This window comes from Heterocephalus glaber, unplaced genomic scaffold (genome assembly GCF_053883595.1).
Source record: "Heterocephalus glaber isolate CG9 unplaced genomic scaffold, H.glaber_assembly_v1.0 deba00000281, whole genome shotgun sequence".
Classification (NCBI taxonomy): domain Eukaryota; kingdom Metazoa; phylum Chordata; class Mammalia; order Rodentia; family Bathyergidae; genus Heterocephalus; species Heterocephalus glaber.
In genome coordinates, this window is record NW_028258139.1 from 10577537 (window position 1) to 10603544 (window position 26008).

Sequence of the window (26008 nt, forward strand, 5' to 3'; positions counted from 1 at the left end):
ACCCCAAAGGGAAATGAGATGGAACACTCTGATACTCAACCACCTGGACTCCCTAAACTAGCAATGAAAAAGGATCTGGAAAAAATGAAATCAGAAATAATTTCTCAGATAACAGCAGACATAGTGCCCATAGTGCAACACATGATTAATAAATATAGAGAGGACACAGATAAAAAAATAGAGGAGCTGAGGAACATGATGGAATCCCAACATAGGAAACAAATGGAATCCATAAAACAGATGCAAACAGATTTCCAGGAGATTAAAAACTCCACTGAAAGTCTATGCAGCAGAGTAAGCTAATGTGAGGACAGAATTTCAGATATAAAAGATAAAATTGCAATTAGTGACAAGGAAAAGAAAAATTGCTTCAAAATTGTAAGGTACCATGAGAAATCAATTCAGCAGCTGCTAGACGATGCAAAGAAGAATAACATAAGACTGTTTGGAATCAATTAAGAAACAGGAGAGAGGGCAGATGACATAAAAAAAAAACTGTTCACAGAAGTGATGGCAGAAAACTTCCCAAGCAGGGGAAAAGAACTTGACATACAGAGAAGTGAGGCATATAGGACTCCAACTAGCCTTGATCAAAAAAAATTCTACACATAGGCATATAATAGTTAGGATTCCAGAAATACATAATTGTTAAGATTCTAGAAACTCAACAGAAGAACAAAGTTCTACAAGTAGTTAGAGAATAGAAACAAATCACATACAAAAGAAAGCCCATCAGAATCATAGCAGACTTCTCAACACAAACCCTCAAGGCAAGAAGAGATTGGAGTGATGTATACCAAGCCCTAAAAGAAAACAGCCTCCAATCCAGATTGATGTACCCTGCAAAACTATCTTGCAAAATTGATGGAGAAATAAGATACTTTCATGACAAAGAGCACCTTAGGAACTTCATGAATACCAAACCAGCACTCCAAACAATTTTGGATAATATCCTAGAAAAAGACAATGAGGATCACAACCCCAGGAAGCCCAGCAGAATGAATCCACTGGGCACAACAAGAAATTAAAAGCAAAGGGGGAGAATCCAACAAAAAGAAAAAGTCATGACAATGATAACTCAATATGTATCCGTTATAACCATCAATGTTAATGGTCTCAACTCACCAATCAAAAGAAATAGATTGGCAGAATGGGGCAAGAAGCAAGATCCAACAATATGCTGCATACAAGAAACACACTTAAATAAAAAATACCTCATAGACTGAAAGTTAAAGGGTTGAAAACAATACTCCTTGTGACAGGAACCAAAAAACAGATAGGAGTAGCTATCCTCTTTGCAGACCAAGTGGATTTCAAACCCACACTGATTAAGAGAGACAAAGAAGAACACTACATCCTTGTAAAGGGAAAAACCCAAGAGGAAGAGATGACAATCATAAATATCTATGCACCAGGGCAGGGGATTTAGCTCAGTGGTTCCGCTGCTTGCCTTGCAAGCACAAGGACCAGAGTTCAATCCCTGGTCCCCCTCCCCCCTCAAAAAAAAACTAAACTAAAAAAAAAAATCTATGCACCAAACACTAGTGAGCCCAACTATATAAAACAAACACTAATGGACATGAAAAATCATATAAGCACTAAAACAATAGTAGTGGGAGACCTCAATACCCCATTGTGACAAATAGATAGATCAACTAGACAAAAAACAAGCAATGAAAATACTAGAACTCAATAAAACTGTTGAACAAATGAACTTAACAGATGTTTACAGAGTGTTCCACCCCACAAAATCTGAATACACATTCTTTTCAGCTGCACACAGGTTATTCTCCAAAATAGACCACATACTCACACATAGAACATGTTTAAGTAAGGGCAAAGGAATTGAAGTTATCCTTGTATATTATCAGACCATAGTGTGATGAAATTGGAGATCAATAGCAAAAGAAACTGGAAAAATTTCATAAACGTGGAAATTGAACAACACACTTCTGAATAACCAATGGGTCACAGAGGAAATTAAAGAAGAAATCAGGCAGTTCCTTCAATTAAATGACATTGACAATACAACATATTGGAATCTATGGGACACAACAAAAGCAGTCATACAAGGGAAATTCATAGCAGTGAATACACATATTACGAAAACAGAGCGAGCCCAATTAAACAACCTGATGCTGAACCTTAAGGGTCTAGAAAAAGAAGAGCAGGACAACCCCAAAGCTCATAAAAAAGGGGGTAATTATAAAGATCAGAGCAGAAATAAATGCAATGGAGAATAAAAGAACAATACAAAAAAAATCAATGAAGAGTTGCTTCTTCAAAAGAATAAACAAAATTGACAAACCCTTAGCCAACCTTATCAGAAAAAGGAAAGAAAAGGCCCAAATCCATGCAATTAGGAATGAAAAGGATGAAATTACAATGGACCCAGCAGAAATCCAGAGGATCATCAATACCTACTTAGAGAACCTATATGCCAATAAGATGGAAAACACAGAAGAAATGGACAGATTCCTAGATATGTATGAATTACCAAAGTTGAACAAAGAAGACCTAAAAATTCTAGACAACCCAATATCAATCAATGAAATTGAAAATGTAATTAAAAACTTACCAACTAAGAAAAGCTCGGGTCCTGATGGCTTCACCACTAAATTCTACAAGACATTTAGAGAGGAACTACTGCCACTACTGTTTAAACTCTTCAATGAAATTGAAAGGGAAGCAATACTCTGGAATTCATTCCTGGAAGCAAGTATCACCTTGATCCCCAAAGCAGAGAAAGACCCAACCGAAAAAGAGAACTATAGGCCAATCTCACTAATGAATATAGATGCAAAAATCCTTAATAAGATACTGGCAAATAGAATGCAGAAGATCATCAGGAAGATCATACACACTGACCAAGTGAGATTCATCCCAGGGATGCAGGGATGGTTCAACATATGCAAATCAATCAATGTAATACACTATATCAATAGGGCCAAGAACAAAACCATATGATCATCTCAATAGGTGTAGAAAATGCATTTGACAAAATCCAACACACATTTATGATAAAAAAAAAATCCTACAAAAAATTGGAATAGACAGTCTCCACCTCAATCTGATAAAAGCCATCTATGAAAAACCAACAGCCAGTATCATACTAAATGGTCAAAAACTGAAATCCTTCACACTAAAATTAGGAACAAGACAAGGATGTCCACTATCACCACTCTTGTTCAATATAGTTTTGGAAACATTAGTCACGGCAATTAGACAAGAGAAAGAAAAGATAGGGAATAAAGAAGTCAAATTGTCATTATTTGTAGATGTCATGATACTCTATATAGAAGACCCCAAGAACTCCTCCAAAGTCTTCTAGACTTAATAACCAAATTCAGTAGAGTAGGTGGATACAAGGTCAGCACACAAAAATCAATAGCTTTCCTCTACACCAACAACAGACTCACTGAGAGAGAAATAGCATAAACAATTCCTTTCCCAATAGCATCCAAAAAACTGAAATACCTAGGAATCAACCTAACCAAAGAATCAAAGACCTCTTCTCTGAAAATTATAGCACTCTGAAAAGAGAGATTGAAGATGATATCAGAAAATGGACACACATCCCCTGCTCCTGGGTAGGAAGGATTAATATAGTGAAAATGGCCATACTTCCAAAACTGCTATATAGATTCAATGCAATCCCAATTGAAATCCCAGCAGCATACTTCATGGACCTTGAGAAAACAATCCAAAAATTCATTTGGAACAAGAGACCCAGAATAGCAAAAGCAATTCTAGGTAACAGAGACATGGCAGGGGGTATTACAACCCACAACTTGAAACTACACTACAAAGCTACCGTGATAAAAACAGCATGATACTGGCAAAGAAACAGACCTGAGGACCAGTGGAACAGATTAGAAGATGCAGAAACAACTCCAGACACACTCAGCCACTTCATCTTTGACAAAGGAGCCAGACACCCTCACTGGAGAAAAGATAGTCTTTTTAATAAATGGTGCTGGAAAAAATGGGTTTCAACTTGCCAAAGATTAAAACTAGACCTATATCTCTCACCATGCACTAAACTAAAATCAAAATGGATTAAAGATCTAAATAATAAAACAGAAACGCTGAACCTGCTGGAACAGAGGTTAGGTAGAACTCTTGAAGACATTGGTGTAGGAAAAGATTTCATGAACAAAACCTCAGTTGCCTGTGAACTAGCACAAACAATCAACAAGTGGGACCTCTTCTTACTAAAAATCTTCTGCACAGCAAGAGAAACCACCAACAATGTGAAGAGACAACCCACCATGTGGGAAAAAATTTTCACCAGCACTCCCTCAGACAAAGGTCTACTATCTGGAATCTATAAAGAACTTAAAAAAATCAGACCTCCCAAATTTAAAGAGCCAATCCAAAAATGGGCATCTGAAATGAACAGACATTTCTCAGACAAAAAAGTAGAAATGGCAAATAAACATATGAAAAAATGTTCAACCTCACTGGTCATTGGAGAGATGCAAATGAAAACAATGCTGAGATTCCACCTCATTCCAGAAACAATGGTTGCTATCATGAAGTCAACCAATAACAAATGCTGCCAGGGCTGTGGGGTAAGAGGAACCCTACTCCATTGCTGGTGGGAGTGTAGACTGGTTGCAACCACTGTGGAAATCAGTATGGAGATACCTCAGAGAACTAGGACTGGAAGTCTCATTTGACCCAGCTATTCCCCTGCTGGGTATCTTCCCCAAAGAATTAAAAGAATCATACCATGATATATGTGCACCCATGTTCATAGCAGCACAGTTTGTAATAGCTAAAACTTGGAAACAGCCCAAATGCCCATCAACTGGAGACTAGATAAAGAAAATGTGTGGGGTGTTTTAATAAAATGAAGTACTACTCAACCATAAAAAATGAGACATTAGAGACTTTTACTGCTAAATGGATGCACATTGAGGCGATACTCTTAAGTGAAATAAACAGGACACATGTGTGTGAATACCAAATAGTTTCTCTAGTGTGAGAAACTGAAAGTGTAAATAAGGACTAAAAGGTATAATAGATAATGTGAAATAGGAAGATAAGGGGCAAAGCGGAAGGGGAAGTGGGAGGGGTAGGGGAAAGGAAAGAAGGGAATGGAATTAATATGAGAAAATGAAAAAAAGAAAACAAAGTCTTTGTAAGTAGGGAGGGCAGGGGGAAGGGCGAAAAAATAAGAAAACATGCAAATTTCCAATGATGAATGTCATTATATTGTATACCTAAAATGTATCAATAAAAGGATATACAGAAAAAAATATTTTTAATCTTAAAAAATAATAAGTGAAAAAAGGAGAGTCTAGAACACAGGTGCGCACAGTGCAGGTCTGGAGAGCAAAGCCTGGGCAACCATCCAAGCCCTCCCATCTACTGTGTATGACCCTGGACAACTTACTCAATTTCTTTGATGCTCATTTTATCTGAAAAATTTGGATAATATCAATACCTACTTCATAGAGTTATTCTGGGATTTAAATGATCCAATGCATAGAAAATGCTTAGCATAATTTATGCTACCTAGGTAGTCCTCAATGAAAGTTAGCAATTATTATTACTATAATTGTTATTTTTTTCTTCGACAGGGTCACACTCTGTTGCCCACGCTGAACTCAAGTGATCCTCCTGCCTCAAGCTTCCTGAGTAGCAATGTGCCACTGTACCTGACATATAATTGCTATTGATGTCCAACAAAGGGCATGTGCTGGTGGGAACCTATTTCTGCTTTTCATTCAGCTTTCAAGAGAAGTATGTTTGTGAGAGAGACAGAGAGAGAGAGAGAGAGAGAGAGAGAGAATCATATGCCTTTTTGTTTGTCTATAACATGATTTTAAAGATTACCCTTTCTATTCATGGCACAAGTAACATTAAAAAGAAATTTAATAAGTGATTTATCCCTGTAGAGAGCTTAAGAATTTAACAAATAACTAGAAACATAAAACTATCCTATCATTAATATCTTAAAGATACCATTAAGTGGTAAATAATAAATACATGTAGGTACATATTTCATATTAAATAATATTTAACCTATCATAGGCCCTGTACATTAAATCAGTCTGTTAGCAATTCAGATGACTGCTATAGTTAACAAGCTCCCCTCACAAAAATACTATGTCATAGAACCCATCAAGATCCCATTTCTAGGGCCGGGGATGTAGCTCAATGGCACTGAGTCTGCCTTGCAAGCGCAAGATCCTGAGTTCAATCCCTGGTACCACAAAATTTAAACATTTTTAAAAGATCTCAATTCTTTCTTTTTATTTTTCCAGTGCTCTAAATCAAACCCAAGGCCTCACACATGCTAGGCAAGCACTCTGCACTTCCAGCCCTGATTCCCTTTCTGATCTTCAGCCACCTTAACCCTTGCTTTCCCCATCCTCCTGCTGCTTATTAGACCATCCAAGTCTCTACTTGTATGGCCTGTAGCACTTGACAGGTGGCAGAGTTTAGACCCAAAGTGTGTGTAGAGAGTCATCCTGTTTGGTTTCTGCTTTTCCCCCTCAGTAGGAGAGAGTGATATATTTTACTTCCTTGTTAGACAATGTTTAAAAGAGGGTTCCACTTTGTAAAAACTTAGGGACTTGGAGTTGAGTGTGGTGGCACACCCCTATAAACCCAGCACTCTGGGAGGCTGAAGCAGGAGAATCACAAGTTCAAGCTTAGCTGGGCAATTTAGTGATTTAGTAAGACCACGTCTCAAAAAAAAGACTGGGGATATAGCTCAGTGAGAGGGCCCTGAGTTCATTCCCTAGTACCAACAGACAAACAAAAAACAAATTTAAGGACTTGGGACTAGGCTTTAGCTGGTTTCATTTATTTGCAAGTTTGTAAGAAAGCTAGGCTAGGAAAGAAACACCATTGTTATGGAAAGGGGGAAAAAACACCTCTGTCTTTTGTTTTATCATGTTAGTTCTCAGATGTAAATTTTGAGTGCTGTATTTTTAAACTCAGATTTACCGTACATTGTCAAGTTCTCTGTTCCTGCCAGGTACTGGTTAAACTGAACTGACTTTTCTTCTCCAAAGAGTTGAACTACGCTTATTAAGGTAGAAAGCCTGGATTAGCTGTGTCACATCAGTTACTGTCTTGTGCAATGCCTGTGCTGGGCTGCAAGCCAAGTGATGGACCGAGTGCTTGCTTATCCATGGCCATGAATTTCATCTCTCCTCCCTTCTCTGCTTTGATCCCAACTGCCTGTCCATATTCCGATTTCCCCTTCCCTAGCTGTAGTGTGCTGATGCCAGCTTACACTAGCTTGTGAGAGAAGATTGTTAAATTTTCAGAGATTTTGTGAGCCAATTGTTAAACACAGCCAGTATAAGAACTAAATTATGTAAACTTACAATTAAATGAATTATATTAGAAACAAAGGGAAGAGCGACTCAAAAACTCATCACGTCCTGATTATCTTACTATATTTGACCATCATCTTTGTTCTCAGAGTTTTTTACATCTATTTTCTATTGATACGGTAGAGATACTGTGTAGTGGTTTGCGGCTGCACATTTCTTCCTGACTCCACATGCAGTGATGTTTATGTTGGTCTTTTGAGACCAAGAGTTTTTGCAAGCTGAGGTCAGCAAATGCTACACGTTTGGGCTTGATTTATTGTTGTGTTCATTACTTAGATTAGGGGTCTACAAACTCTGGCCACTGGCCTATCTTGTATGGCCTTTGAGCTAAGAAAGGTTTTTATATTTTACAGGGTTGCAAAAAATATTCAGAACCTCAGTTTGGTACAGAACATAATATCATGTTGAGTCAGAGTGGAAGGCCAGCAATGATGTTTCTAATTTGTTGTGCTATGCTTGCAAGCCAAACTGTGAGCCTCCAGCTGGGCTCTTCTTTGGCTTCTTCGACCTCCTCACTAATAATGCTGTGTCTGGCATTAGAACTCCACTGACAACGGAACTTGACGGAACACACAGCAAATGGAACCCAATCATCTCACCACCACAGTCATATGAGCACCACAGAACCAATAACAGTAAAAATGTTTTGATTAGTAGAAGCGTTAGATAAGGGGGAAGGAGAACAGAAAAAAGACACAGTGACTGAAACAATCTTCATATTGTAATGTTAAGCGGATGATTGGCAATTATCCAAGTGATCGGATAAATATAAGTGGCCAGACCACCCTTTCTTCTCCCTACCTTTTGAAAAATGTGTATGGGAGCTTTATGATCTACACTACCAAAATTAACAGGGAAATTATAAAAGCTGACTGCATCTTTTTATTTTTTAAGGGTGATAATTCATTTCTGTGTCATTCTGAAACCCATAAATGCTTGACAGTTCTTGAAGAGGTGGCCAACTTTGTAAGAATCACCAGGTCTACTAAGATGTTTACCAAGAAGGCAACAATAAAATCTCAAAGCTGAAAACCAGCAAAAGCAGAGCATCTTGTTCCCCTTATTCCACTTTTGTCCCATGTATGCTAGGAATCCTGGTGATACATAGCATCAGGACCCCTTCCCCCAGTCTAAGTGAAGCCCTGTGTATCACTGCTTCTTCCCAGTGGACGACTCCATCTCCAGCCCTACCCATTTTCTCCATTACAGCCAGAATTCTGAAACTTAAGACATCACATCCCATTTTAAGAAAAAGTCTTCCACTGTACTCTCCATTCCCTAGAGAACAACTTCAAATTCCCAAAATCCAAACCAGGTCTTAGGAGGCTCCTAACCATTCAGCTCCAGTTTGTGGTCGCAGAGTTAGTTGTATACTTCATGAACGAGAAACTATTAAATCAGTAGTCCTAGATTTCAATGTACCTTATAATCATTCAGGAGTTTTAAAATAATCTCCAGGCCCAAGTCATGTTCCATGTCTATTAAATCAGAATGTCTGGAGGTGAAGTAGCACTTGCCACTCGAAGTAATTCCAAAACTGTAATGGTGTTTTGATCACTGTTCTTGCCTTGAAGATGAGATACTGTATTCATAATCTTTAAAACAAACTTATCATAATAGAGCTTTTGGGGAATAGAGCAAATGGGGAAGGGATGGAGTGTTGGAGGGAAGGGAGAGGATGAGGACAAAAAAAAAAGAATGAAGATGTATCATGTACATGTACAAATTCCCCGTGATGAACATGATAATTAGGTACTGCAAATTTGTACTTATAAAAAATAAATAAATAAAACAAACTTACTCTTATAATGAGCTCATCATACAATAGCTTTAGTATCCGTCTTTCGTTAACCTTTTTTTCTTGGTGCTGAGGATGGAACCCAGGTACAGCATACTGCACACTGTACGAGTACTTTACCACTGAGCTACATCCCCATCTCTTTCATTCACCTTTAAGAACTTAGAAGTCAGGGTTTGTATTTATTTTTGTTGCATTGATTATGTTTAGAAAGTCTTTGGCATCTTTTAGGCACTCAACAAATGTTTGTCACATCAAAGAACAAAGAAATGAATAATATCAAGCAGAAGACACTGAACAATGGTGAACTTTCAGGAGTCTCAGTGGAAAATAATGCTCTTCTTTAATTAAGAAACAAGATTACTCATGTCCTTTTTCTTTTCTTTTCTTTTCTTTTTTGGTAGTGGGATTGAACTCAGGACCTTGCACTTGCAAAGCAGGCACAGTGCCACTGGGCCCTTGTGTCCTTTTTCTCAGTAAAGAATCTTTTGAAGGACAGAATGGCTCATTTTCTACTGAATTGATAGCCATAGGCTGTGATGGAATCAGGTGGAAAGCGCCTGGGTCCTCCCCCAACCACACCCTCAGGAGGCCTGAAGTCCAGTCCTGTCTGCCATTACCAAATTACGTCAGTTGTTTGTAGTTGCTAAGGGCTTGATATGTCCCACATGATTTACTTCCATTTCCTTTTCCTTCCTTCCTTCCTTCCTTCCCTCCCTCCTTCCTTCCTTCCTCCCCTCCTTCCGTTTGTGGTACTAGCGGTTGCACCCAGGACCACCACACTGAGTTACATCCCCAGACTGCTTTTTAAATTTTAAGACGAAGTCACTAAGTGGTCCAGGCTGGGCTCAAACTTATGATCTTTCTGTCTCAGCCTCTCAGAGTGCTGGAATTACAGGTATGGACCACCCTGCCCAGATACTTGCGTTTTCTTAATCTTCAATAACAATCCTACGCAGTAGCTTTGTAGTATAGTTTCAAGTTGGGGATTGTGATACCCCTGCCATGTCTTTGTTACCTAGAATTGCTTTTGCTATTCTGGGTCTCTTCTTGTTCCAAACGAATTTTTGGATTGTTTTCTTAAGGTCCGAGAAGTATGCTGCTGGGATCTCAATTGGGATTGCATTGAATCTATATAGCAGTATTGGAAGTATGGCCATTTTCACTATGTTGATCCTTCCTACCCAGAAGCAGGGAATGTCTTTCCATTTTCTGATATCATCTTCAGTCTCTCTTTTCAGAGTGCTATAGTTGATATAGTTGCTGTGATAAAAACAGCATGGTACTGGCAAAGAAACAGACCTGAGGACCAGTGGAACAGATTAGAAGATGCAGAAACAACTCCAGACACACTCAGCCATCTCATCTTTGACAAAGGAGCCAGACACCCTCACTGGAGGAAAGATAGTCTTTTTAATAAATGGTGCTGGAAAAAATGGGTTTCAACTTGCCAAAGATTAAAACTAGACCTATATCTCTCACCATGCACTAAACTAAAATCAAAATGGATTAAAGATCTAAATAATAAAACAGAAACGCTGAACCTGCTGGAACAGAGGTTAGGTAGAACTCTTGAAGATATTGGTGTAGGAAAAGATTTCATGAACAAAACCTCAGTTGCCCGTGAACTAGCACAAACAATCAACAAGTGGGATCTCTTCTTACTAAAAATCTTCTGCACAGCAAGAGAAACCACCAACAGTGTGAAGAGACAACCCACCATGTGGGAAAAAATCTTCACCAGCACTCCCTCAGACAAAGGTCTACTATCTGGAATCTATAAAGAACTTAAAAAAGATCAGACCTCCCAAATTTAAAGAGCCAGTCCAAAAATGGGCATCTGAAATGAACAGACATTTCTCACACAAAGAAGTAGAAATGGCAAATAAATACATGAAAAAATGTTCAACCTCACTGGTCATTGGAGAGATGCAAATGAAAACAATGCTGAGATTCCTCCTCACCCCAGAAAGAATGGCTGCTATCATGAAATCAACCAATAACAAATGCTACCCGGGCTGTCGGGAAAGAGGAACCCTGCTCCACTGCTGGTGGAAGTGTAGACTGGTGCAACCACTGTGGAAATCAGTATGGAGATTCTTCAAAGAACTAGGACTACAGGTCCCATTTCACCCAGCTATTCCCCTGCTGGGTATCTTCCCCAAAGAATTAAAAGAATCATACCACAGTGATATATGTGCGCCCATGTTCATAGCAGCACAGTTTGTGATAGCTAAAACTTGGAAACAGCCCAAGTGCCCATCAACTGGAGACTGGATAAAGAAAATGTGGTTTTTTTATAAAATGGAGTACTACTCAGCCATAAAAAATGAGAAATTAGAGACATTTATAGCTAAGTGGATGCACATTGAGGCGATACTCTTAAGTGAAATAAATAGGACACACATGAATAAATACCGAATAGTTTCTCTGGTGTGAGAAACTGAAAGTGTAAATAAGGACTAAATGTATAATAGGTAATGTGAACTAGGAAGAAAAGGGACAAAGGGGAAGGAAGTGGGAGGGCTAGGGGAAAGGATAGAAGAGAATGGGATTAATATGAGAAAATGAAAAAATGGAAACAAAGTCTTTGTAAATAGGGAGGGATGGAGGGGTTGAAGGGAGGGCAGGGGAAGGGGGAAAAATAAGAACCAAGAGAGATTATGGAAAGGTGCAAATTTCCAATGATGAATGTCATTATATTGTACACCTAAAATGTACCAATGATTAGAATGAATGATCGATAATGCAAAATAAGAAGAAAAGTTCCAAAGGGGTATGGAAAGTGGGAGGGGTATGGGAAAGAAAAGAAGGGAAAGGAAAAATTATGAGAAATGGAAAAAATGGAAACAAAATCTTTGTAAATAGGGAAGGGTGGAGGGGGTGAAGGAAGGGCAGGGAATGGGGAAAAAATAAGAACCAAGATGCATCACGTAAAGGTACAAGTTCCCAATGAGAAATGTAAATGTATTGTATACCTAAAATGTATCAATAAAAGAATTTAAGGGAAAAAGTAACCATCCTACAAAGCAAGGCTTATTAGTAACCTCATCTGACAGAGAAAGAAATGGAGGTTTGTGCAGACATGGGAGTTGCCTAAGTTCCGGTATCAGCTAAGCCAGGTTGGAGCCCAGGAAGCTTGTTGTTGGCACAGAGGCTGCCAAGCATACTGTCCAGTGGCTGCACTTAGAATCACTCTGAAGAAGCTTAGCTGGATCCAACCTCAGTGTATGATAGACTCGTGCAAGCCCAGATCACTGGTGCTTCTTTTAGAATTCCTTCTAGCCATTCTAATGTGTGGCCAGGGCTAAGAACCTTAGCTCTAGGTGTTCTCTAAACTGAGGTGATCATCCAAAAGCCACTTCTCTAGGCTTCAGTTTCTTTTGTACAAAACGGTGGCTGAAACCTCTTATCTTGGCCATAATTCTAGCTTGAACGTGTAGGAATCATCACTCTTCCTCCCTTACTCCAATCTCAGGCCAGGCGAAGAAGAGGCTACTGGAATCTCCAAATGGGCTTCATCCAGCCTTTCCCTGAATTTTTCAGCCTCCATTAGAGAGCTCGATGCTGTAATAAACTAAGACTATCTTGTTTTGTGAGCTGCAGAAGGGAAACAAAATTGTATAGCTCTTTGGGAAGAGTAAGGCAAAATGTATTTATCTTGATAGATACACCTTGTCAGTCCACTTTGAGAATGATCTTCAGGTCTGGGCCAGGGGACAGAGGGGACAAGAGAGCCCACGAATTGGCCAACTAGCCCTTTGACTGATTGATCTGTTCTCTTCCAGTCTCAGAGTGACAAGCGTGAAGAAGTAAGGAATTCAATCTGTTCTCCTGGAAAGGAAATTTCAAGGTGGGGAAACCGAAGGTTAAGCAGGTGAAACCTCTGGTGGATGGAGTACATACTCTTCACATGGGTGAGTGCATGGGCCAAGAAACCAGAAGTCCCACAGCAGGAATTCCAGGTGCTTGGGAGTATCTTGCCTAGTCGGAATTGCTCCATTGCCAGTGGGGACTAGGTAGCTTTGGGATGATACCTATGACTTGACTCAGACAAGTGTCTAGCCCCTGTAAATACTAAAGTCCAAACCACCAAAAAAACAGACACATCCAAGAACAACCAGGACCAGCCTTTGACTCTTAGGGCCATTCCCCTTTGCCTCGGGCACAAAGACAGGGTATACAGTGTCTTCATTTGTTATTTTTGGTAATTCAGTGAGAAAAACTGGAGCCTCTTTTTGCCTCTGCCATTCTCTCAGAGAACCCCTAACAATTCCTGTAGTACTCAGCCCACTGTATTGCAATCAACTGTTCATATGTCAGTTTTCCCAGGGAGACTTTAATTTCCAAGGAGGTCAGGGAATGCTCTGCCCTGTCCGCTGAAGAATTGCCAGTGCCTGTTCTACTATAAGAGCTCAATAAGTAAGTGTTGGTGAATAAATGATTAAATGTAGCGGTATGTGACAAATAAATACACTGACATTTGCTACCTACTTCATAGGGAAGTGGGGAGACATGAGTTGCCATATTAGAAGACCTCTCCTAGTTTATACTAAATATGATTCATTTAGGTTTTTAAAGGATGTTTGTTTTTCTGATAGTTTCTTGTTTTCTTTTGTAAGTCCATGTTATTCTTAATAAAAGCAAATGAAACCAAACAATGGTTTCAGTGTTTGGGGTTCTTAATAAATGTATTAAGGCCAGAGGCTCTGAGAGGCAGCAACCCTATAAGTGACATGAGCCCCGTTGGCTGGAGTCATGGTCACTGCTCCTAGAAGTCTCCATAACAGCAGTGAAGGTCAAAGCACTGGAGAAGGGCTGTTATTATCAACAGGAAATGTGGAGAACACCCTGCCCTTTAATTTTCAAATTACCTCAAGGAAAAATAGAAAACAACACTAGCATTAGACATTATCCACAGAGAAAGCAGAATCCTCTTTGGACTCTCAGATACTGCTTTTAAAGCCTCATATTTTATGATTATATCAAAACACTTAAAGTGTTTCAAAGAGCTCTTTCAGCAATACTCACAACAGTCACAGAAATAAATGTTATTATCTCCTTATTACAGATAAGAAGAACTGGTCTGGTCTCTGCATGATTTCTCCCATAACCACACAGATGAAGGAAAAACTACAGAGCCTGTTTCCCAACCCAAAGTCTAGGGCCACTGCCAACCAGTCTTTACTCCAACATTCATTGCAGGTCCTGAAAACACCTGCAGCAACTTCAGAGTATAGGTCTGTATTTGCACTTTTTGTACAGTGCTCTTTGTCCCAAGATGTCCGAGGACATCACAGAAATATACTTGGGGCCTGGCAATGGTGATAATAATGGAAATTAAAAATCATGGCCATTAGAAAACTCAAAACCAGAGAGCAATAATTCTGTACTTTACATTAGTGTATTTTGTTGCTATACAAATAAAGTACTAATTTTTGTTCTGTAAGTCTGATACTCTTGTCCAGGATATAAATATTCCTGTTATGAGGAGCAATGGTCAGTGATTAAGCATTTGTGGAGACCTATCTTTGTACTAGACAATTTATATTTCAAATACTTCCCAGGCATTATATTATTTAGTTCTCACAATAAACCAAGAGGGAGACATGATTACTGTTTTAACTTCATAGGTAAAGAAACTGAGGCCTGCAGTTCTTCAAAGCACTCCCTTAAGGTTTCACAGATCAGAGGAGACTGAGTCAAGATTGAGGCTGGGATCTCTTTGAGTCCAAAGCCAATGCTCTCCATCACTATGTTATATTCTCTCCAAATACAAAAGACATTATGCCATTAGGACTAGATTAAATTCTCTGTGGTTTAGGGAGCTTGAAGGAATCCCAAATCCCAGAAAAATCAGTCACCTAAAATTATTCAGAAATACTTCTGGTCATTAAAGTATCCCCTAAGCACAAGATGAAAAATATCAGTGGCTTAAATGACACTTGCATAGAAACACAAGTTGAATCCAATTTCAGTGATCTCCAGGAGGACCATGCTCTTGTTGTGTTCTGGAACTTTATCATATTAAGTATTGCCTTCCCCAACTACTATGGCCTCCCTGACCCTCCTCCCTTCTCCAAATTCTGGTACTGAATGTAAATCACATTAAACCTCTGATTATATATTTTCTTTTATTGTTCATTTTTTTATGTATGCTAGTCTTTGCCTCCTCAATTAGATTTTTAATTTCCTAAGGATAGAAATTAGGCTTCATATTTTGTCACCTCTTCCAATCTATCTTTACAGTATGCACAGTCTAGATGCCTACTGAGCATGTAGAGGGCTCTCAGCATAACTCAGTATTAACAAAAGACCAGCAAACTTTTACTGTAAAGGATTGGATGGTAAATATTTTATGTTTGCCGATCATATGGTTTCTGCTCTAAGTATTCAATTGTATTGCTATAAGGTAAAAACAAACATGAGCACAACTGTGTTCCAATAAAACTTTATTTACAAAACAGGCAAAGGGCCAGATTTGACCTGCAGGCAGACAATCTACTGTAGACTATTTATGATAGGCCTGTGGGACCAGGCAGGGAAATATTCTCAACTAACTCTCTGCACCATAGCAGCCAAATTCTATATCTTCCTCTTATCCTTTCAGCCCCAGAATTCCCTCTATTGGAGTCCTAGATTCTAACCAAACCAAGTAATTTTCCAAAACCTCTCACTTTGTACTGAAGTTTGGTTCAGCACAACATTTTGCAGTTCAATTTCTTTGAGGATTCATACATAAGTTTAGAATCACAATGTGAATATATAGCATATTAGACTGTGGCAACAAATTTCTTCAAATGCATTCCACCCAAGAGTCTCTGACACTCTTTTTAACTGCTTATTATAGACTGCCATTTCATAGACCATTTGAAATGTGCTCTCACCTGAATTAAAAATCCACTGAGAGAGCCAGTCACCTCATACTGCCCAGAGCATGGCAATGGAAAATATTTCTTCCTTCCAGTAGTAATTGCTTTCCTTGGAGAACAAGGGAACACAACAAATTAAAGACAGAAAGCTTTTTTTTATCAAAGTATTTAACCCTTGGTTTTGATAACACATTTAAAAGTCCTTAATGGGCTGCTGTTTGGACCTAATTTCATTGTAGGATATTTCTTTGAACAAATCGTTCAGCATTGTTTCTGGACTTATCTACATGTTTGTAAAGATTTGCTATGCATTTGATACGAACAGAAATGGTTGTATAGGGTACACAGGCTTTGGGGCTAGGAAGGACCCTTCTAATTCAATCCTTTATTCCACAGAGAAGAGAAAGGGCATATTCACAACTGCAGGTGATTTGCTCAAATCAAATAGTCTTTTAGCCCATCCCTATGTGATCTGAGTACTATAATGATGAGTCAAATAGCATCCATCTAATTAATATGAGGATAATACCAGTGACAACTCCCAATACTTCCCCCATCTGAGGACAAGATTTCTGTAAGTGAAATCAGCCACATCAATAACATTACCCTCAGTGATATGACCTATGTGCTTTCAGAAGCATAGAAGACCACCTCTGCACACCTTCCATTGTCCCCTCCATGGTATGCCAAGAATAAAACAGAGAGATCTGCCTTCTGCAGCCTCAATTCACCCTTTAATATCTTTTCCTCCATTTTAGTAATCAAGTGACTGATTACTTTGACCGAGAGACCCGTGGATGTTAGTTACCACCATTATTCTTTGTATTTTGAGGTAATTATCATTTTGTGTGGAATTAAGGGCACTTCCTTGGGTCTTGGGTATTCTAGGTATTAGAAACCAAGTCAAAAGATGTTCTAGGCCCGTCCTCTGATCTCTATCAGTAAAACTAATAGATCTTATAGGACTGACAGAGAGAGGCAAAGACAACAAAAGAGAATGTGCATATCTAATTTTTCTTAAAGACTTCCAATTACTCCAGCCCTTCTCCAGGTCAGGTTAACAGAGATGCCTAGTTTAGAGAGATGCTAGGCCCAACTAGAAAAGTTCTGACCCTTTTTACAGGCTACCTGCTACACTAGCTGAGGCCTTTCTCGTGTACCCCAATTTTCACTCCACATCCATGCTTTCTCATTCTGCTCTAACTCCCAAATTAATGTTTCAAAACTCAACTCCCTTGTACAACCTCATGGCACACAGAGCTCTGACTCCTATCTTATTTCTTCATCAGTGGAGTTTCTGATAAATATGTTCTAACTGGTATCCAGCATCTTATAAAAACATTAGGAATAAGCTGCCCTGGGAATCAGTGTCACTTATGAAGAATTTTGTTGAGATAACTTGAGTACTGGCTGAAAAATTGGACTGGAAATATCCCTTCTGATAAAACAGGTATAGAAGAACCATACCTGAAGATAATAAATGTTATTTATGACAAACAAATTGCCAGCATCATACTAAAAGGGGTAAAACTAAAGGTGACTCCCCCTAAAATCAGGAACAAGACAAGGATGTCCACTATCACCTCTTCTACTTAACATAGTACTTGAAACATTAGCCAGAGAAATAAGCCAAGAGAAAGAAATAAAAAGGATACATATAGGAAAAGAATTCAAATTATTATTATTATTTGCACATAACATGATATTCTACATAGAAGACCCAAAGAACCCTACCAAAAAAGTTTTAGAATTAATAACCAAATTCAGCAACATAGCAGGATACAAGTCAACACACAAAAATTGTTAGCATTTGTGTACCTCAATAATGAACTGGACAAGAAGAAAATTAGGAAACCAACACCATTCACAGTAGTTTCAAGAAAAACGAAATACTTAGGAACTAACCTAACCAAGGAAATTGAAGAGAACTACAGTACTCTGAAAAAGGAGACTGAAGAGGACATAAGAAAATGGAAAAATGTCCACTGCTCCTGAATAGGCAGGAAAACATTGTCAAAATGGTCATACTCCCAAAACTGTTTCACAGATTTAATACAGTCCCAATCAAAATACCAACAGCATGCTTTACAGATCTATAGAAAACAACCTTAAAATTCATATGGTCTCCAGAAGAGACCCAGAATAGCAAAAGCAATTTGGGGCAACAAGAGAAAAGCAAGAGGCATAGCAATATTGCATTTCAAACTGTCCGACAAAGCAACAGTCATAAAAGCAGCATGGTACTGGCACAAAAACAGATATGTTGATTAATGGAACAGAACTGAGGATACAGAAACTTTCCCAGACACATGCAACTATTTGATCTTTGACAAAGGAGCCAAAAGCATATGTTGGAGGAAAGATAGTCTATTCAACAAGTGATGCCAGGAAAATTGGTTATCTGTTTGTGGAAGGTTAAAACCAGACCCTTATCTCTCACCATGTACTAAATTAAAATCAAAATGTATCAGAGATCTAAACATTAAGACAGAAACATTACATCTACTGGATGATAAAATAGGTGAAACACTTAAAGACATAGATGTAGGAAAGGATTTTCTAAACAGAACCTCAATTGCACAAGAAATAACAGCAAGAATCAACAAATGGGATTATATCAGACTAAAAAGATTCTGTACAGCAAAAGCATCAGTCAGCAGAGTAAAGAGACAACCTATAGAAAGAGAGAAAATTTCTGCCAGCTACTGCTCAGAGAACTAATATCTAGAATATACAAAGAACTAAAAACATTAAACTGGCTAAATTAAAATTAAAGGCCCAGTCAAGAAATGGATAAGAGAAATGAACAGCTACTTCACAGAGTAAGAAGTACAAATGATCAACAAATATATGAAAAAATATTCAACATCTGTGGCCATTAAAGAAATGCAAATTAAAATAATGCTCTTTCCATCTTACTCTGGAAACAATGGCTATTGTCTTAGTTACTTTTCTCATTGCTGAGAAAAATACCCAACATTGAAAGTTAAAGGAGGAAAGGTTTATTGTAGCTCACAGTTTGTAAAGGTTTCAGTTCAAAATTTGCTGGCTCCAAGGCAAAGTGACATAGGAGAGGGGCATTGCAGAGGAGAAACAGTTCATGACAGGCAGAAGGCAAAAGACAGAAGGGCAGTAAGCAGCAAGCAATAAGTGACAAGCAAAGACCTTCTTTCTGTACCTTATATTTTATCCAGGCTATCCACCCTTAGGGTGGGTAGCACACATACCCAGGGTGGGGCAGCCTTAATTCTAGCATTGCACCATGAATCAGTCCCAGCATCACATACTCTAGATCCAGCCACCTCTGAAAAGCCCCACCCATGATTACATGAGGCTTTGGGAGGACACAAGCCATAACCACTATCATTAGGAAATCAAACAATAACAAATGCTGCCATGGATGTAGTGAAAAAGAAACATTCTTTTATTGTTGGTGAGAATGTAAACTAGTACAACCATTATGGAAATCAATATGGAGATTTCTAAAAGAACTGAAGTTAGAAATTCCATATGACTCAGCTATCCCCCTTCTAGACATCTTCCCCAAAGAGCTCAAGTTGTCATACTACAATGATACACGCATATCAATGTTTATAGCAGCACAATTCATAATAGTTAAATCCTGGAAGCAACCTGTACACCCATCAAGAGATGATTGGATAAACAAAATGTGATATCTATATATAAAGGAAAACTACTTGGCTCTAAAGAATGATTAATTTGACACCTTTGTAGGAAAATGGATGTACTTGGAAAATACAATGTTGAGTGAAATAAACCAGACACACAAGTTTAAATACCATATGATACCTCTCATTTGAGTAAGGCAAAGTACAAACAAAGCAAATGATAAAGTATGAGTAAAAGGGGAAAAGGGGATGGATATCTTGCAATAGGGAAATGGACCAAGGGAACAAGGATAAGAGGTGAGGAGAAGGGGAAAGGGAAATAAGTAGAATAAAGACATGCCATGTCAGGAACCTAATAACTTAATTAATGTAAACATTATATCCCATAACATGAGCTAAGATTAGTAATATCAGCAAGAATGAAAAGTGGGATGGGGAACCAGAGGAGGGAGGGAGGGGGAGAGAAGGGGAAGGGATTAAAAGAAAGAAGAAACAACCTGTAGTATGCACATGTAACCACACCCTAAGGTAACTATACCCTGAACGAAATGCAAACATGCACCAATAAAATTTTTAAATTTAAAAAAAAGAAATATCCCTTCTGACAGTCTATGAAAAATAATAGTAACATATATGAATTTTATCTCAACAGACTGCTTTTAAAAAGAAGTAATAATGAAGCTAATAATGATGCTGATGATAGTAATGACTACTGCTAATAATAGCTTTTTCATTTGCAGAACAGTTTACAGATTGCAGCTTTTTCAGGGATATTTTCTCACTTGATCTCATTTACCTTGTGAAATTGGCAGGGCAGATATTACAATCCCCAAAGTTCAGGTGAGGTCACTAGTTGAAAGTCACACAGGTAGAAAGAAGTTAAACTACTTTCCCTTTCTACTGTGCTCTGCTGTTTAAAACAAACAAACAAACAAACCATGCATTCAAAACAACTGATAACACACTACTTTAAATGCTTCTCTCCATTGGGAGAGAGAGTTCATTCCTTACTTCTTCCATCATCTTTTGGAATAAAACTCCTAGCCAAAAGGGCAACTGATACAGATGGCACAAACAGAGCATCAGAAGCTGCTTAAGTCATGATAGAATCACAAGCTCTCAAGGATATCCTGGAAACCCCTCTTCCCCCTTCCATTCTAACATATCCTACTATGGGACCCAGGCAAAATTCAGAGGTTAATTACATAACAAAGAAAAGAATGCTACAGTAATGAAGCAAATTGTGTGTTTGTACTTTTAAATTAATAAGACAAAGAGTTGTTCTATATTTATATACAAACATTCATACATGGCTATAGAAACCAAACATTTTTCAGTCCTGTCTCTATTTTCAAATAGTTTCAACATCTTAATCCATTTACAATTACCTTGACTGATTAAGTGGTAAATTTTATTTTAGTCATTGCAACGGTATAAAAATTCCAGACACAGACATTATTTTTATCATGCTACAAACTCATTTTAATTAATTAATTTATTTATTTATTTTTGGTACCGGGGATTGAACTCGGGTCCTTGCAGCAAAGCCACTGAGCTAAATCCCCGGCTCTACAAACTCATTTTAAATTGCAATTTCCAACTTTATAAAATCACGTGTTAGCACATATTTAATCTCATAATGACAATTATAAAATAATCATGAAACCCAAAGACACCAATGTTTGTTCAAGGTATCATGATGAGGATTATGGAAACACAGTGGAAGTACGTCAGCTGCATGAAAGCCAATAGAAATGAAAGTGACATGGATTAAAAAAGAATTTGCCTATTTGAAATGGTCTTTTACTAATATCAAGGCCATAATGTAGTATATTTGGATAAGTGGTAATGAACTGGTTCTATAAACACAGATTATTCAAGTAGAAAGTAGACAGAAGTCTGACGTCATCCTAGAAGGTCAGAGCTTTGGGCATTTAGAAAAAAATTTTTTTTAAAAAGAAAGAAAAGGGAAAGAATGAAGCTCGGTGGGCCCAGGGAGACAAACTGTATGGCGATGCTGACATAATGGCATGATTTATCTTATTTCTTTTGAGTGTGATCTATAATCTTTAAGGATTTTAAAAACCAAGTTGAAAGTTAAAAAAACAAAACACAACCAAAAATCCTTTCTATTTTTTCCTCTCTCCTCAAATTTTAAACTCTTAAAGATGAGGATTTATTACTGTATGCTCTTTTATCCCAACTTAGACTTCAGTATTCTACAAATCAAGAGCTCTTTAGAAAATATTGATGTTAATGAGTAAACTGTACTAATTCATGGTTTAGTTCAATAGAATAAGCATTTACTGAATATCTATTATGCCCACATTGGACCAAGTGCTAGGAAGACTACAAGGGCATAAAAATAACCACATAAAAAACATGAGACTTACTATTTGCCCCTTTCTATTTATCTGTCAAGAAATTCAAAGCTAAATTTGTTTAATTGCAATAACTGTTTTTAGACTGGGCTTTCTGTAACAATTCTATTATGGTGACTCATATTTTAGACTTGGGGAAAATATGTGCAACATATTGAATAATTAAATAAATGCTCTAATTCCAGATAAAGTGAGTTAAGCAAAATAGCAGTAAGGCGCCACTGAGGATTCACAAGAAGAGACAATTGCATGAAAAAAGGAAACAGGAGGTGAGTCTTTTGGGAAAGGGTCGTTCCAGGCAAGAGAACAAGTGGGCAAAGGATAATTGGGAAGAATAGCTCAGAAAGAAGGTACGAACAGGGAATGTGTTGTTTCCTTCATTAATTCTAACAACAACAGCAATAACAGTAAAATTACCCACTCTTCTAAGAACAAAAAAAAAAAAAGGAACCATACTGGTATGTTGTTCATATATGTAAATCTACCAATAAGCAGGTTAGTGGGATGTTCCTCTTGCTCCTTATGAGGTCAGGGACTGGGAATGATATGACCCTGTTTCATTACAGGAACAACAAGCAACAATAAATCACTAGAGAATGAATGAATGAATTTCATCCAGTAGGTTCTCAATAAATGCTTTATGACTGTGGTCAGACAAGGCACTCAAGCCGTAAGGCATTTTTGGTTTTTTATGAATATTTAACATATTATACTTTCCCCTGTATTGTCTATCTTCTCTACTGAGCTCAAAGCAATTTATTGTTTGGGGGCGGGGTCAGGATTTATTCTTTACACTTTAAAGACAGAAAGTCTGAAAAATAAAGAGGAAAATGAGCTGTCTATAGATCATGGTATTTAAGGGGCAAAAACTGGAGAAAAGAAAGCAATTTCCCATTGTATGTGTAAGGAAAATGCAAAGTAGAATCTGTGAGTTCATACTGCGTAATCAAAATTAAAAGAACTAATAAAGAGAGAAAGTATCACACTAGTTCTGAAGTTAAACACAAAATTCTCTTTTGTCCATGCAATGAATTAACCCTGTTTTCAGAAGAATGGGATCAAGAGCAAAGAGAGTTCAGTGATGCTGGAAACAAGCTAGCAGACTAAGACACTGTTTAGTCAGCTTTGTATGGTTGCTCACTTGCTGGAGTCCTGTGTTTGTCAAACTGTAGGTTCCAATTCATTAGTTCCTCATAAAATCAATTTAGAGAGTCACAACAAGTATTTTTTTTAAAAAAATGCATATATGTATATCTGTCTGTCCATCCATCACTTATTGTTTCATGAAACTTTTATTTTAGTTAATAACCTATAAATATATAAATGTATGTTCTGGGTCAAGTTGCTAATGAACTCCAATCCCAGTCAAAAAATGTTTGAAGTCCCTGCTGTATTCTCCCCCATTGGCTTTCGGGTCAAGAGGACTGAGGACCCATTCGCGGATTTCAGTAAAATTAAATTCATGACTTCAAAGGTTACAGTGCAATTTACTGATTTGAGAGGACACACAGGCCCTGTGATAATCAAGGATCAAATAGTTAAGAGTTCATGAATGTGGGTGAGGATTTGCTAATGCTAAACAAATGGCTTACATCAGTGGTTCTCAGCTTTTTAGTCTGAAGACCCCTTTATACTCTTAAAAATTATCAAGGACTCCTGCAAATAAGTTTTGTTTATGGGAATTATAGTCATCCATGAGTATTTGCTATATTTAGAACTTATTTGTTTAAAATTATAATTTAAGCTATTAAATGTAAATATAAATATATTCTCATGAAAAATATTTTTCTATAACAAAAAAATAGTGAGAAAGTAGCACTGTTTTACATTTTTGCAAATATCTTTAATGCATGGCTTAATAGAAGACGACTAAAGTCCCTTCTTTGTTTATGCCTATAATCTGATATTACATGTGTTTTGTTTGACACATACGAAGAAATTCTGACCTTACACTGATAATGTAGTTGAAAAAAGGGATGAATATTTTAATAACCTTTCAGATAATTGTGGCTCTTCTTTGACAATACATCAAACCTTGACAAGTGGCAGTTTCTTGAAGATTAGTTGCAAGGTGCTATCCAGAATCATATCTATCAACGTTTCATATTCTGGTACACTAAAACCCATTAGTCCATATTGCCCTTGAGTGGATCTTTTCCCTATGCAGAATTATGTAACATCAGACACTTGGTCATTTGGAAAATATTGAGTCACAGAACTAAGAAGATCTTCCCAATGTTGTCACTTTATCTTATATGTTTTTAAAAAACTGCAATCATTAATATCATTGGTCTCATCAGAAAATATTTCAAGTATTGAGAAGCTATCAAGTAGCATATATTTTCTAAACTGATAATTCCTACCATAAGATTCAAGTATTATCAGTAACAATAATAATTGTCCCTATTTTTCTGGAAGTGACAGGCAAATTGTTTTTTAAAATGTCACATATCTGGATAACCATAGTTTGCCCGTCTTTCTTTCAAGTAAAAATAGTGTTTCATGAAAGTAAAACAAACAAACACACTCAGTTTACAATTCAAGGACAGAATTTTCCAGGTGACAAATACAGCACTTTGACATGCAGCAGAGTGCTTGACCCATGCTTCCTATTGTTTTTAAGACTGCCTGACAGTGAGGAACACATTGACCACTGGTTCGGTAGATACCCTGCTCTGGTTCAGGCTAAGGCACAGCGCTTTTACCTACCATTGCTTTTTTTGTTTCGTTTTGTTTTGTTAAATTCTTTTATTGGTACATTGTAGGTATACAACACAATTACATTTCTCATTGGGAATTGTACCTTTACATGACGCATCTTGGTTCTTATTTTTTCCCCATTCCTAGCTCTCCCTTCATCCCCTCCACCCTTCCCTATTTGCAAAGACTTCATTTCCATTTTTTCCATTTCCCAGCATTTTTCCTTTCCCTTCTTTCCTTCTCCCTGCCCCTCCCACTACCCCTACCCCTTTGGACCTTTTCTTCCTATTTTGCATTATCGATTATTCATTCTAATCATCGGTACATTTTAGGTATACAATATAATGACACTCATCATTGGAAATTTGCACCATTGTTTTTACACCACTGAAGCAAAAAAGTCAACACTGTGAACAAAGCAAGTAAGTCTGCGTTGTTATGATAATAGTTTTGACCTTGGAGATCCCCCGAAAGGGTCTTAAGGTATCACCCCCCCACCCCCCCGAGGAGGGTGTTGGGGACACTTTGAGACCTACTGGGTATCCGCACATTAAGAAATCAGAGGGGTTTTTTCCCCCCAGAGTTATTAATGCTCGAAGCTTATTTATTATTATAGGTTTGATCACCGAAGCGCCAAAAAACATAAATGCCAAGGTGTCAAACACATCCAAGGGGAAATCCTATCGCGCACACAGCTCTAAAGCGCATGTAAGAAGATAATAGCTTAGAGAGAGGAAAAAAGAAAGAAAACCGGTTTCAGAAGGCCGCCCTGGGCTTGACGTTGCCAGTGGCAACGATCCTGAGCTAGAAACGCGGACGTCGACTGGTGATGCCTTGTCTTGGCCAGCGAGGGGAGAGGGCGGAGCAGATAAGAGTCAGAAGGCGTCTCCAGGCTGTAGTTGCCTGGGTTTTCCGTTGCTCTACCACTCGCTCATTCTGCGATCTATTAAAAGTGGCTTCCTGAAGCCGGTGAAGAGGTCCGGGAGGGAGGGAGGAAGATGGCGGCCGTGGCGCCTGGCGGCCTGGTGGGGAAGGGTCGCGACATCAGCCTAGCCGCCCTGCAGCGCCACGACCCCTATATCAACCGCATCGTGGACGTGGCCAGCCAGGTGGCTCTGTACACTTTCGGCCATCGGGCCAACGAGTGGGTGCGTGCAGACGCGACGGAGCAGTGCAGACCCGGGCTGGAGCGGGAACGGGGTCTTACTCGGGGTTCCCAGAGCTGGTGAGGGAGGACACGCCTACGATGGCGGTGGATCTGGGCCTGAAG

General features: G+C 38.2%; 2 protein-coding genes across 40 annotated transcripts in view; one reads left to right on the forward strand and one right to left on the reverse strand.

Moving 5' to 3' along the window:
• Cacna1c (calcium voltage-gated channel subunit alpha1 C) overlaps positions 1 to 26008 on the reverse strand; it is a 733897-nt gene that overhangs the window by 680448 nt on the left and 27441 nt on the right. For 2 of the 35 annotated variants that reach the window (XM_087182572.1, XM_087182570.1), the window contains exon 2: positions 16044 to 16137. The exons of the other annotated variants lie outside the window; for them this stretch is intronic. The gene's annotated coding sequence lies outside the window, so the exon portion shown is untranslated. The remainder of the gene's footprint in view (positions 1 to 16043; positions 16138 to 26008) is intronic. 35 annotated transcript variants of the gene reach the window in all.
• Positions 25593 to 26008, forward strand: part of Dcp1b (decapping mRNA 1B) — an 86047-nt gene continuing 85631 nt past the window's right edge. For 3 of the 5 annotated variants that reach the window (XR_015439697.1, XR_002391465.2, XM_087182632.1), the window contains exon 1: positions 25593 to 25886. Coding sequence is in view for 3 of the 5 variants with exons in the window: in XM_087182632.1 (XP_087038758.1) it covers positions 25737 to 25886 (150 nt within the window). In the remaining 2 variants the exon portion in view is untranslated. The remainder of the gene's footprint in view (positions 25887 to 26008) is intronic. The other 2 variants (XM_021249774.2, XM_004837611.4) reach the window with 2 other exon arrangements.